Raw genomic sequence first — 12637 nt, forward strand, 5'->3', positions numbered from 1 at the left:
CCCTCTCTTCTTGTCCAAGCCGGGACTGTCTACGAATATTATTCGAGTCGAAAATTCCGCTCCGTCCGCCTCATCCTCAATTGCCTCTGTGCCTCGCTGTGGATTCCAACCAGGAAAGACTCCCAGTCCCAGGCACTGCCCATTTTCACTCAATGTTTGAAAAAGCACGCTTGAATGAATGTCCGACAAACTCACCGGCTTCTCATGGGCTCATAAAGTCCTCCGAGCGAGCACTGCGTACCTCACAATCACCTGCACCGCGGCATCCGGCCTACGGAGACCGTCGCATCGATGATTGGACAACACCACATTTGTCGACACGCGTCCACCTGAAGTGCATGTACGAATAAATGATAAGTGAAGACGCGAGCTGGGAATGGCGTTGAAGACGTGCCAAGGTACTGTGATCTATTTATATTCCATTTATGTTGTTTTTATCTGTCAAAGACCCGAATTAGATACATGTACAGATCTCCTTCTCCTTCTCCTTAGTACAAACCACCTAGTATACACAACAAGAACAAGCTGGCGCCACGCTAAGCAACGACAACAACCACGACCACTAACTAGGTAGCCATCTCGCTGTTGTCCCACTCATCAAGTCGAATGGGAGGCATAACAAGGCCGCCTTCGAGTTCCCAGTTGTGGGTGCCATATCTCCTCAACGGGTCATTATTGTTGTGGTCATGCCAAACTGCACGGGTGCCGTATTGTGCGGCCAGAACGCCCTGCTTGACACAGGCAGGCACGCCGACACCGTTGTACCAGTTCCCTGCAAGGGTGAGGCGCTTGTCCCACTCGTCGCGCACTGTTTTGGACAGCAGATACATGCGGTCCAGGTGGCCGACGGTATACTGCGGGATAGCATTCTTTTGCAGCTTACTGCTCGTGATGAGTGGTTTCTCCTTGATTCCCAAGTGTCTCTCCAGCATGGTCCGAGCCATTTCGACGGCGGAGTCGTGATCTGGGTAGTCGCTGTCCTTCCAGCCGTCCCAGTAGTGGCCGCCGAACATCACGGTGAGCTGCGTGCCCAGTGGACTGCCGTCGTTGGCGACACCGGCGGAAAAGATCACTCCAAGTCCGCACTCTGGGTTTTGGTCGAAGGGAATGGAGCGGGGGATCAGGTAGCCGAAACCATTGATTCCCGGGGGCAGTAGAGAGGGATTCTCGTAATATAGATTCACAACCCTCACCGTGGTGGCGTAGTTTTGTTTCTCAAGTCGTTTGATCGTCTGGGTGGGGGCGTATCCCTGGGAGTGGTTACTTGAAGCCAAGAGCCGAGTCAACTCAGGCGCTGGTATTGTGGCAATGACACGCTCAAAGGTTCGGTGGCCGTCTGCTTGAGATGTGATCTGGAAACGCGCATTAGAGATCAGGAGGGGGCAAGGACAAAGCGAAGTGAGCATACGTTGATTTGGCGACTATTGGGTTTCTTCTGGAGAGAGGTGATCTCTGCGCTTTTAACCACCTTGGCCTTGGGAGATTTCTTCAAGGAGGCTTCCAAGGCATCGACCAGTCTGCTATTGCCGTTCTTGAATGCGAACGTGCTAGCCTTGCCCAAGCGTTGTGCCAGATCCGAGCCCATGGAGGAAGTAGTCCCGAGAAGGTCGTCGCCCATGGATATAGATGCCAAATAATCATCTATTTGCACAATCTTCCGGTGACCGATGGCTAATTTGAAAAGACCGGCCAGGACCCCGCCATGCGCCTCGAGGTTGCGCTGTCCGCCCAGCAGAGCCTGGGCGCTCAATCGGTCGATATCACCAGCATAGATGCCATGCATGACCGCGGAGAGGAGATTATCTGCAATGGTGGAGTTGAATCGGCGAGAAATGAATCTGGCCATGGATTCGTCCCTTGTCCACTCCGCTGGGTCTCGCGGTGGCGTGGTCAGGTCCGATAACACGCCCGAAAGAAACGACTTGAACAATGGCTCGTCTGCCACAGTTTGAACGAGGTTGAATATGTTGCTTTTTAAGCCGGCTCCGGGCATAGGTGTGGGAAGGCGAACCAGATGGTCTGGGTAGTATATATAGCGATTGACGGCGGCGGGATGGTCTTTCGGGGTGATGATGAAATCTTCAGCGGACAGGCCTAGCCTCGCGATCTGTTGCAGGTTGGATTAGTGTCTGTGTGCGGTGATGGCAAGCTAAGTGCTCATACCATGTTGAGGAGAGGTTTCGAGGTCGGCGACGCGCCTCGGAGTGTTCTCGGACCATACTCGAACACCACCTTTCCGCCGGGCACAGGAATGGTTTCACTATCCATCCAACCCCCCAGGCGCGATGACTTCTCGTAGAGAGTGACCGAGGTGCAGGAGGGGTGGTGTGTGATCATCCACGCGGCGCTCAAGCCGGTGATGCCGCCGCCGAGCACGGCGACATTGTATGCGCGTCGGTGGCCATTGAGAACAGAGACTAGTAATCGTCGCCGCCATACTCTGAGTGTATGATTAGAGACACATAATGATCGCATGTCCGCGGCGCGGGGGACGAGGTCAAACAAGCTGGGGAAGGAAATGCGCCGCATGGAGAGATTAACTACGGGCTTACTTAAGCACATACAATATTACAGAGCTAGAGTCATGAAGAATCCTGGAAACGAATCGTGGTTGTCGCACCAAGGGGAATAATTCTTCTATGTACATAGGCCTACAAACAAGCAAAATGCAAAACAAATTGGAACGCCCTTCCCGGAAATCTCCCAAGTCATCATCACAAATTCGGATTGTACATGGCATCATTTTCTTTCCTAGATCGCAAGCTCCTGGCCTTGCACGCCCTCACCCTCCGGCTTGATCAGCTCCTCAGGTCCATTCTCGTGGTCCACAAACTTGCGATCGCTGACATGGCCTCCGGCTTTCCACACGTTGGCCCCTCGCTGACCCTCGGCGTGCTTGTACGGGCAATGCGCGTTGAGACAAGGGTTGAATTTGCACATGGCCTGGAGGTGGGTGAACTTGCATCCTTCGGTCTTGCAGTCGCCGCCATTGCGGCAAAGTGGCATGCTCGGGTGTTGGAAATGGCAGTGCGGGTTGGTGCAATGAGGGAAAAACTTGCACATCGCTTCGGCCTGGTGAGCCGATTTCACGGCGGGTGAGGGGTGGCGGCCGGTACATTTGCGGTTCTTGCAGGCAGCGCCGAATGAGCAGACATCAGATACATCAATCGCCACGCCCTCGGGAGCAGCTGGAGATTGGTGGGCGAACGGGCAATCTTTCTTCGTGCATCGAAGGTTGAAGCGGCAGGTGCTGTTCTCATCCTGCTCCCCATCCATGGCAGTGTCCATATCCACGTCTGCGGAGACTCCGTCCCCGGCGCCATTCGATCGCGGTCCACGTTTATTGAAACGCTGGCCTCCCTGCCGCTCAACTCGATCGAAGAGAGAGCGCCCTTGTTGGCCCCCGTTTTGCTGGAAAGCCGGGTTGACTGCAGGGGGAACAAAGCCGGGCATTAGTTGGGACATCATCCGTGCCTGTTCCTCCATCATGGACATGAGTTGCATCTGGTTTTCGGGGCTCATCTGCATTCCAGCGCCCATGTTGTTGCCGTACATGCCCATTCCGCCTCGGCCGCCTCGGCCACGGCCTCTCATTTGGTTTTGGTTTCGGTTTTGCCCACCGACGCGTCCGTTGCCTCGCTGACCCTGAACGCGATGAAGAGCTGCATCGCCACGATCGAGACTCTTGTTGATTTGGTTGAGCATCCTTCCTCTGCCCTGTCTTGCGCCGCGCATGGCTCTAGGTCCAGTGGGTCTATTTATGAATCGTCATTAGTATACTTGTATTTTGTGAAGAAAGAGGGCGGAAAAACTCACATCGCGTCGGTTGCACCATCGACCATATCTGCATCCTGTCCATTCGCCTCTTGCATGACTGACTCCTGGCCCATGGAAGGAATCGCCTGCACAGGCTCACTGACACCGTTGATTTGCTGGTTGAGCAGGTCAACTTGGCCGAACAGCCATTTCGAGAACTCGAGGGCTTGAGTGTCGCCTTCCTCGAGGCCGAGAAGGTCGTTGGAAAGTTCGGTGGCGATCTGCTCCTGTGACTTGCCGTTGGCAAGCATCAGGACGACATATTCGATCAAGGCCGGATCATTTCCATCTTCACTCCAGCCGAACTCGACCAGTTTCGGCGGGATGACATTCGCAATCGCCTCCGCCAGGGGCGAGCCGACGGTAATGGTGGGAAGCATGGTGAGGGAGGAGGAGAGGCGTAGAGGACGAGCTCAAGGACGGGCAAAAAGGATGTTTCGCGACGCCACCCAATACGAGCGCTCAGTCGGACAGCGGATCTCGGCTGTATGGAAGGGAAAGGGAAAGAATGAGTGATGGTATCTGTCAGTATGGTCGAGAGTGACAAATTCCGTTGTTGTCGACGAGTGGAATCGCGACAGTGAGTTGTTGCGCTGAAGGAAATCCGGAGGCGCCAAAATGGGTCTGTGAGTGGTCATGTGATACAATATGCAAACAGTGCAAACATGATCTTCCCAAAGGGGATAGAGAACCTGGCTTAGGAGTTCTCTGGACTGTTTGTTAAGGTATAGTTGCTAAATTTATTTTACTGGTAATACGTATTCTGGTTGGGGCCTCACCAGTCATGGAAACGATCTAGTCGAGTTGGGTTACGAACAGACATTCTCGGCTTTTCGAGATATATACTGGTACATCGTGGTGGTTTATATTGCATTTGCGGTGTCTTCCTACAGCATTCGCGCGAGCCCCAATTCCATCCTCTAATCTGTACCTATCACCTTTTTTTCTCAGGCCCCCCCTTTGAGACTGACCCAAGAAAAAGCAGCCATGCTGAGGCTTAATGTGGCGTCTCCCGCACCAACCACAATCCAGCGTGGATCGTGGGGGAGTTCGAGATCATATGCGGCCGGGCCAAACCGAGGTCCCCGGTACAAAGCCAGAATGCATCTAGAGAGCAAGCGTTAACGCGGGGGAGGCTCACGACTGACACCGACAATAATAAGATGATGAAAACTAAGTCCGTCGAAAGTGGATCTGCTAGAAGATCCAATGAAGTCATTGCCATCAAAGCGGGGCTCGCAAGCATACCTAGGATCAGTAATTTCCCTCCACTAGCTTCATACGATGTGTCCTATAGCAATGTTGGATTATGCCCAGCTACCCCTCCCTTTGTTATAATTTCCGGGGTACTTATACCCTGGCATTGTATCTCTAACGACCTCCTAAAAGTACTCTTCTGCCTACCACCATGATTGAAGATATCCTTGTGGGCATGACGCCCGGACGGGCATCACTATGGTGCTTGGGGCTTTTCATTCTCTTCTGTCTATTTCGCAAGGTCCAGGCCTCTATGCAAATTTCACGTCTTGGAGCCAGGGCCCCCATGATCAAATTCCGGCTCCCTTATGGTATGACCCTCTACTCCAAAACACAACAAGAAGCCATAACTGACCTTTAACCCAGCCCTGGATTTTGTCTACAAAGGCCAACAAGCAAACCTGGCCCATCGCGATATCGAATTCTGGAATAACTCTATCGTCACCGCAGGCGGCCAGTCAAACTGCAAAACCGCCGAGCTAGACGCCGGGGTCTCCACCCGCATCGTGATGACTACGGATCCAGAGAACATCAAAGCGCTGCTCACGGGCCAGTTCGCAGACTACGGCAAAGGAGAGACTTTCCACCGCGAGTGGAAGGAGTTTCTGGGTGATAGCATCTTCGCCACGGACGGAGAATTGTGGTCTCGTTCGCGACAGCTCATCCGGCCGATGTTCGCGCGTGAGCGCATTGTTGATACCGAGATCTTTGAGAAGCATGTGCAAAAACTTATCCCCCTGCTCGGAGGGAGTGATGCCCCGCGCGGAAGCAAGGTTGTCGATGTCGGCTCACTGTTCTATCGATATACCCTCGACGCAGCGACGGATTATCTGCTTGGCAATGGCACAGATAGTCTTGAGAACCCGGCTACGAAATTTGCGGAGGCATTTAGATATGTGCAACAACGGCAGTCGCAGATTTTCCGATTTGGGTAAGATCTTGGTGCGATGTTGATTTACTTCTCTATTGGCCAATCTCTGACATAACTCTGACAATAAGGATCTTCGGCGTTTTCCTGTCTCGCAAGCAGTTCCGCAGGGATCTCAAGGTGATGGATGACTTTATCCAGCCCTACATCCAACATGTTCTCTCACTCACCCCCGAGGAACTTGACCAGAAGCTTTCGAAACGGGATACCTTCCTCGACGCACTGGCTCGGTTCACCCGCGACCCGCGAGTGTTGCGCGATCAGCTGGTAGCAATTCTCCTCGCTGGCCGCGACACCACAGCTGGCACATTATCCTTCTGTCTGTTTGAACTCGCACGACACCCAGAGGTAGTTGCCAAACTGCGCGAAGAAATTCGGGAACGCCTAGGTGTCGGCGCCAATGCCCAGAAACCCAGCTACGCAGACTTGAAGGACATGAAGTACCTCAACGCCGTACTCAACGAGACTATGCGCGTTTACCCAGTCGTCCCATTCAATGTGCGCTACTCACTGAAGGACACCACACTCCCCCGTGGCGGTGGACCGGACGGACTGGCCCCCGTTGGTGTGCGCGCCAACACGCGCATAATCTACTCGACGATGCTGATGCAGCGCGATGCCGATCTATACGATGGACCAGACTCGGCCAACTACTTTGACCCCGGGAAATGGATTCCCGAGCGCTGGACATCTGGCTGGAATCCTCGGCCCTGGCACTTTGTTCCGTTTAACGGCGGTCCACGCATTTGCATCGGGCAGCAGTTTGCGACTATTGAAATGGGATATACCATTATCCGGATCTTGCAGATATATGAGCAAATTATTGCCCTGCCTGCTAGCGGAAAGGAACGTGTTGAGGATCCAATGTTGCAGTTTGAGGTTACTCTGAGTCCTGGGTCGGAGTTCAATTGTGTGTTTGTCAAGGAGGGCGAGGATGCGACAAAGTATGGGTCTAAAGGTGTCGCTGCTTGAAAAAAGGTGCACTGGCTGGGTCGGTTTATGAGTTATGTCGCTGAAGTTTTTCTAGGCGTTCGTGTATATGAGATTGTAAACACAAACTATCTCCAAAGCCTTACGTGGCTACTTTTTACGTGTATGATTCATGAAATAGAAACGAATCCAGCGCTTTATATTAAGAGGTATCAGCGCGAGCACTTCACCGCAGTGCGTGTAAATGATCGCGAAGTAATAGAACTAAGGGAGACACCCCAAACACCCATTGTAAAGGCCCACAAGCATCCAGAGTTCAGTAGTAGCTCAGTTTCAGCTTCCGCAACTTCTTTAGCCTCTGCAGAATCTCCACCTTCCGCAGCTCCAGGAACAATTCTTCCTCATCAGCCCCATCTAAATCAGAGGAGATACTAATTAGTGGCGTTCTTGCAGGCGGGAACTCCGTCTCCCCATTCGGCGCCAGCGTCGTCGCCTTAACAGCCGTAATGGCGCTGGGATTCCTCACCATGTCCGAGATGAGAGAATGCTCCGGCTGAGTAACAGTAGTGGTAGGAGGTGGATTGCGGTTCTCAGCAGGTGTGACCGTTCCAGGTGTACCATACGCCTTGGCATCCTGAGACGACGATGCCTTCCCTGTGTTATCCTGAGATGGACCACTTTGAATCCAGCCCTTGCTCATCCGTACGGCTTTTTCCCATTCACCGAACATCTGTGCACTCTCTTCACGCGTAATCTGGGGCTCGAAGACTGCTCCCCCGGCGCGATTGATGTCGCGCAGCTCGGCGAAGTTGCGCCACATACCGACCGCTAGACCGGCAGCGATGGCGGCGCCGAGAGCTGTAGTCTCACGCATCTTGGGTCGGTAGACGGGGATGGAGATTAAGTTTGCTTGCGTCTGGAGATAATTAAGTTAGCATCTTTGGAAGAGAAAGGAGGAAAAGTTGGATCTGAATGCATACCTGCATTGTCAGGTCGGAGTTACTCATGCCTCCGTCCACGGCTAGCTCAGAGAGCGCTTTGCCGCTGTCTTTCTCCATTGCGTCGAGAATTGCTTTGGTCTGAAAGCAGGTTGCTTCCAGTGTTGCACGTGCAATATGCCCTTTTTGAGTGTATTGTGTGATGCCAACTGTTGGACTAGATGTTAGCAAGGAACAGAAAAGATGGCTTCAAAGAGCCTACATATTGTGCCTTTTGCGTCGTCAATCCAATACGGCGCAAAGAGCCCACTAAAGGCAGTTACGAATACGCAGCCGCCGTTGTCCTCAACCGAGAGAGCGAGATCATTCACCTCCTTAGAGTCTTGAATGAAATCCATATTCTTTTGTAAGAACTTGATCCCCGACCCCCCTACGGCGATGCTGCCCTCAAGCGCATAGACGGGTTTCCCACCGAAGTTGTATGCAACAGTAGCCAAGAGACCGTGCTTGGAAATCACGGGCTTGTCACCAACGTTGTACAGTAAGAAGCATCCCGTACCGTAAGTGTTTTTGGCCATACCAGGCGAAAACCCCTTTTGTCCGACCAGCGCAGAGGACTGATCGCCGAGACAGCCCATGATGGGCACCTTCGCCAAGGCACCAGAGGCAATTGCACCGTATGCTGTGGGATCTGACGAGGGAACGATCTGAGGGAGGTGGACTTTGCCTTTGATTCCAAAGAAGTCCAAGAGGGTATCATCGTACTGAAGCGACTCTAGGTTGGCGAACATCGTGCGCGAGGCGTTTGTCGAGTCGGATACAAACACATTAGCGGTCACGCCGCCATTTAAGCGGTATACAAGCCACGCATCCACTGTGCCGAAAGCCAGCGTGCCGCCATCAAACGCCTCCTTGACCCCGGGAACATGTTCCAGCATCCATAGCAACTTTGTAGCAGATGAATAGGTCGAGAGCGGCAGGCCGCAGGTATTTTGTAGTTTATCTGCACCCGGCCTTTTTTTGAGCTCGGTTACTATTGCCTGGGAGCGTGTGTCGGTCCAAACAATTGCATTGTGCAAGGGCTCTCCCCGTCTTGTGGTCCCAGACTACCGTTGTCTCGCGCTGGTTGGTGATGCCGACGCATTTGATGCTGCTGCGGAAATAGCCCTTGGACTCGAACTCCTTTACGGCTTCTTCGATGCAGGTCTCGACTGAGGAGACTAGCTCTAGAGGGTCGTGTTCATGCCAGCTGCGTTAGTTAGTATGTAGTTAGGTCCGGTCTGAATCGAGCTACGTACCCCGGGTTTGGGTATATCTGGGTGAACTCGACTTGATGTGAGGCCACAGGCTCCCCATCATGGTTGAAGATGAGGAAACGAGTGCTGGTGGTGCCCTGGTCGATGGAGCCCACGAAGATCTCTGAGGGCTGCATGGTCCTGACAGGTGTCTTGCACAATAACTACTAGTGTCAGCTCGCAGGACGAAAAAGCCAGAGGGTCATCTCGGCCATTTAAATAACGAGAGATCAAAGCTCACGCGGTGACACTTATTCCGCGCGGGGTTTCGTGGGGGCACTCAGGGGCGCCATAGTGAACAACGGACTATGTCAGTTACGGCAAAGGAGGCACGAGCACCCAAACCTTGAGCTTTTCCTCTCTGCAGGCAGCTCTGTTCTCTATACAGAATTTTCCTCCAATAATCATCTCTCCCCCAGCCCAGACAGAAATGCGCTATAATGGGCATTGTGCGACGCATTGTACTAAACAGCTAATGCCGGAGGAAATGCGGGGAGAACAACATTGGACGACTCGGCTGGGTTATCGAGGTCCACAAGTGGATTCACGGTGGAGACTGACAACCTTCGTTTTATTAACCACTCAGTTCCAACTGCTTCGAGTCCGGTCAGAATCGCAATGCTGCCAGCCGCTGTTCTTGGCGCGTTCGGTGAAATCCGCCCATCATCTCGCTCTCGCGGAGGACGAAACAAGCCCTTGTCACTCGGTAGTACCACCCACCTCCTCTCCGGATTACCCTTGCTCGACGCTACCGGTGCATGTCATGTCACACCACAAATCTGCCAGGCGTGCCATTCGACTACAACCGAAGAGAATGATACCGTCTGTGCCGACGAGCCTGTCTGCAGAGGGCGAGGAAACGAGTTGACATAGTCTGCCTGTCCGGAACCCGTCCTTTTCCCAATGCACACCCAGGTTGCACAGTTGGAACTTCTAGAAATTGGAATTGGAACCTGCGTGGTTTGCGGTTGCCCGGCGAGTTGTAACTAAGCCACGAAGCTTTTCCGCTTCCCTGCGAACACCAACATGACCCCCCCCCCCCCCCCCCCCTTTCCCCCTTCCTTACGAATGGGAATGGCTGGAAACTCGCGGTGTCACTGAGTTACCATGGAAAAGGGAAAAAAGAAAAGAAAAGATCACAATTTGGCCGGCACTTCCCGTCCGCTTAGGTCAAACGGCCGTGGGAACAAACGCATACATCATCAAGGCAAAAATAAGAACGCGCTGTCATATTTTGGCCGCTGCACAAAAAGGCGAATTGACGGTGTGCTGCGGCTACATATACCTGGTCATTCCGAGTAGGTCAGCGATGACTTGAGTGCTTCCCTCCTGCATGTTCACGCATTTCTGGGATACCGAAGCATACTGTCCTCAACCAGGACCCTGCATTACCTAACAGGGGCCACTCAACAAGAAGAAGACGGCAAGTTTGAGCTCAGAAGGTTACACTGCTGTTCCTGTCTGCTCGGTGATAATATCACCGGAAGCCCTCGTGAATCCTATCTGACCCTCAATATCAACATTGCCCTTTCTCCATCTACCTCAATCATTCCCGATGTCAAAGGTTCCTAGAGACTCTATCTCTCCGGACAGCCGGGATAGTGAATATCCTACTCTGTGCCTTGATAGCAAGCATGAGGCGTCCATCCACTCAGCAACCGATGATACTCACAGCATCCACCAGCCTCTGCTCTGGAGCCGACTTCGCGAGTATTGTCGCGATGCCTTCTCAGAGTTTTTCGGGACCATGATCTTGATTCTATTTGGAGATGGTGTGGTCGCGCAAGTGTTGCTTAGCAATGGCCAGAAAGGTGACTATCAGTCAATCTCGTGGGGATGGGGGTAAGTTTCTTTCTCTAGAAGCTACACCATGGTCTAACAAAACAACCACCAGACTCGGCGTCATGCTCGGCGTATACACAAGTGGTGCATCAGGAGCACACATCAACCCAGCCGTAACATTTGCCAACTGCGTCTTCCGCGGGTTTCCCTGGCGGAAACTCCCCGTTTACGCCCTGGCCCAAGTCCTTGGCGCAATGTGCGGTGCAGCCATCGTCTACGGGAACTATAAGTCAGCCATTGACGTCTTCGAAGGAGGACCCGGCATTCGAACTGTACCAGGGTACTCTACCACGGCCACGGCAGGCATCTTCTGCACGTACCCGGCCGATTTCATGACCAAAACGGGCCAGTTCTTCTCCGAGTTTCTAGCCAGCTCTATCTTGATGTTCATGATCTTTGCCCTGAAAGATAACGACAATCTGGGCGCGGGGCCATTGACACCGCTTTCACTGTTTTTTGTTATTTTTGGTATTGGCGCCTGTTTTGGCTGGGAAACGGGCTATGCGATTAACCTGGCGCGAGATTTTGGGCCACGACTTGTGTCCTACATGCTGGGTTATGGGCATGAGGTTTGGGCTGCAGGCAACTACTACTTCTGGGTATGTTCTAGATTGTCCACTGCTACAGCCCTTGCTCACCTGCGCAAACAGGTCCCGATGGTCGCTCCGTTCTTGGGTTGCACTTTTGGTGGCTGGATCTATGACTTGTTCCTGTACACGGGACTGGACAGCCCGATCAATACGCCATGGATTGGGGTCAAGCGGTTGTTTGGACCTTTTCACTGGAGGCGAGTGGTCATGCCGAGCCCAGTGTAGAAACTTGTTTGGTTGAGATGAGGACGTTCGGAGGTACCTCGAACATGCAAGCCGAGGTTTCTGGTCATGTGTAAAAAGGGAAATCATCATATGACTTTTGTCGTTATTAAAATCCAATTCAGATATCCACTAGCCAGCTTGTTTTCCCTTCTTTCTGCTGGTCCATCTCGTCATCATCGCGTAAAACGCGAGTTGTATCCTGCATGCTATTCCAAAGAGGGAGCTCCTCGAGACCAGATTCCATTTGCGACTCAGCGCATATCTTGAAGAATGGCGAGTAACAGCTCATGGATGGGTTTTGGTTTGTCGTGTTGCCATGTCATCCTGCAGACTCATATCACACTGCGTTTGACTCTGGGCCATCGCCAAATACATTGCATGGCAGGACGACTCTTTATTCGGACTGCATGGGGTCGTGATAACTCTTCCACAACACGCGAACACCAGGCACATGACTGGGTTGGTTTCTGCTGATCGGGGATGTATGTAACGGGGGTTGTGTTACCTTGGGCGTTTACCTAGATAGGTTTGGTTGATCTTAGCTAGTACACTGAGGGGATAGAGCTGGACATCCTTTGATATAGTACTGCAATAGACGCCTCTCATGAAGAACGGTGAATTTTGTACTATCCCAATACTTTGACACTCTCTGTGCTCAAGAAATGAGCCTCAACACCAAATCCAGCCCTAACGTCATGGTGACGATGACCCGGAGACGAAGAACCTCACCCAAATGGAAGAAACGCGTACAATTTTCTCTCTCAGTTGCGCGCATCACCAAATCTAATCTACCAACCGTCCACTGTTTCAAGCCAA

General features: G+C 52.6%; 6 protein-coding genes across 6 annotated transcripts; 2 read left to right on the forward strand and 4 right to left on the reverse strand.

The window, feature by feature from the left end:
• Window positions 1-566: 566 nt before the first annotated feature.
• On the reverse strand, window positions 567-2529 carry hem14 (oxygen-dependent protoporphyrinogen oxidase; the record flags this gene model as incomplete). The annotated part of the gene is made up of 3 exons (XM_057192790.1): window positions 567-1352; window positions 1409-2107; window positions 2164-2529. 3 exons carry the CDS (start codon window positions 2527-2529, stop codon window positions 567-569), a joined length of 1851 nt encoding a protein of 616 aa, XP_057057743.1.
• A 222-nt stretch (window positions 2530-2751) lies between these two features.
• Window positions 2752-3705, reverse strand: N7474_001376 (uncharacterized protein; the record flags this gene model as incomplete). Its single annotated transcript, XM_057192791.1, has 1 exon — window positions 2752-3705. The coding sequence occupies one exon, from the start codon at window positions 3703-3705 to the stop codon at window positions 2752-2754; it is 954 nt and encodes a 317-aa protein (XP_057057744.1).
• Window positions 3706-3812: 107 nt separating this feature from the next.
• Window positions 3813-4196, reverse strand: N7474_001377 (uncharacterized protein; the record flags this gene model as incomplete). Its single annotated transcript, XM_057192792.1, has 1 exon — window positions 3813-4196. The coding sequence occupies one exon, from the start codon at window positions 4194-4196 to the stop codon at window positions 3813-3815; it is 384 nt and encodes a 127-aa protein (XP_057057745.1).
• Window positions 4197-5224: 1028 nt separating this feature from the next.
• Window positions 5225-6973, forward strand: N7474_001378 (cytochrome P450; the record flags this gene model as incomplete). Its single annotated transcript, XM_057192793.1, has 3 exons — window positions 5225-5384; window positions 5440-6004; window positions 6073-6973. The coding sequence occupies 3 exons, from the start codon at window positions 5225-5227 to the stop codon at window positions 6971-6973; spliced, it is 1626 nt and encodes a 541-aa protein (XP_057057746.1).
• Window positions 6974-7247: 274 nt separating this feature from the next.
• Window positions 7248-9301, reverse strand: N7474_001379 (glycerol kinase; the record flags this gene model as incomplete). The annotated part of the gene is made up of 5 exons (XM_057192794.1): window positions 7248-7847; window positions 7912-8078; window positions 8132-8909; window positions 8980-9118; window positions 9168-9301. The coding sequence occupies 5 exons, from the start codon at window positions 9299-9301 to the stop codon at window positions 7248-7250; spliced, it is 1818 nt and encodes a 605-aa protein (XP_057057747.1).
• A 1418-nt stretch (window positions 9302-10719) lies between these two features.
• On the forward strand, window positions 10720-11821 carry N7474_001380 (MIP/aquaporin family protein; the record flags this gene model as incomplete). The annotated part of the gene is made up of 3 exons (XM_057192795.1): window positions 10720-11006; window positions 11059-11605; window positions 11657-11821. The coding sequence occupies 3 exons, from the start codon at window positions 10720-10722 to the stop codon at window positions 11819-11821; spliced, it is 999 nt and encodes a 332-aa protein (XP_057057748.1).
• Window positions 11822-12637: the final 816 nt, after the last annotated feature.

Source organism: Penicillium riverlandense, assembly GCF_028828495.1.
Source record: "Penicillium riverlandense strain IBT 135883 chromosome Unknown utg000001l_segment0_segment0, whole genome shotgun sequence".
Classification (NCBI taxonomy): Eukaryota; Fungi; Ascomycota; class Eurotiomycetes; order Eurotiales; family Aspergillaceae; genus Penicillium; species Penicillium riverlandense.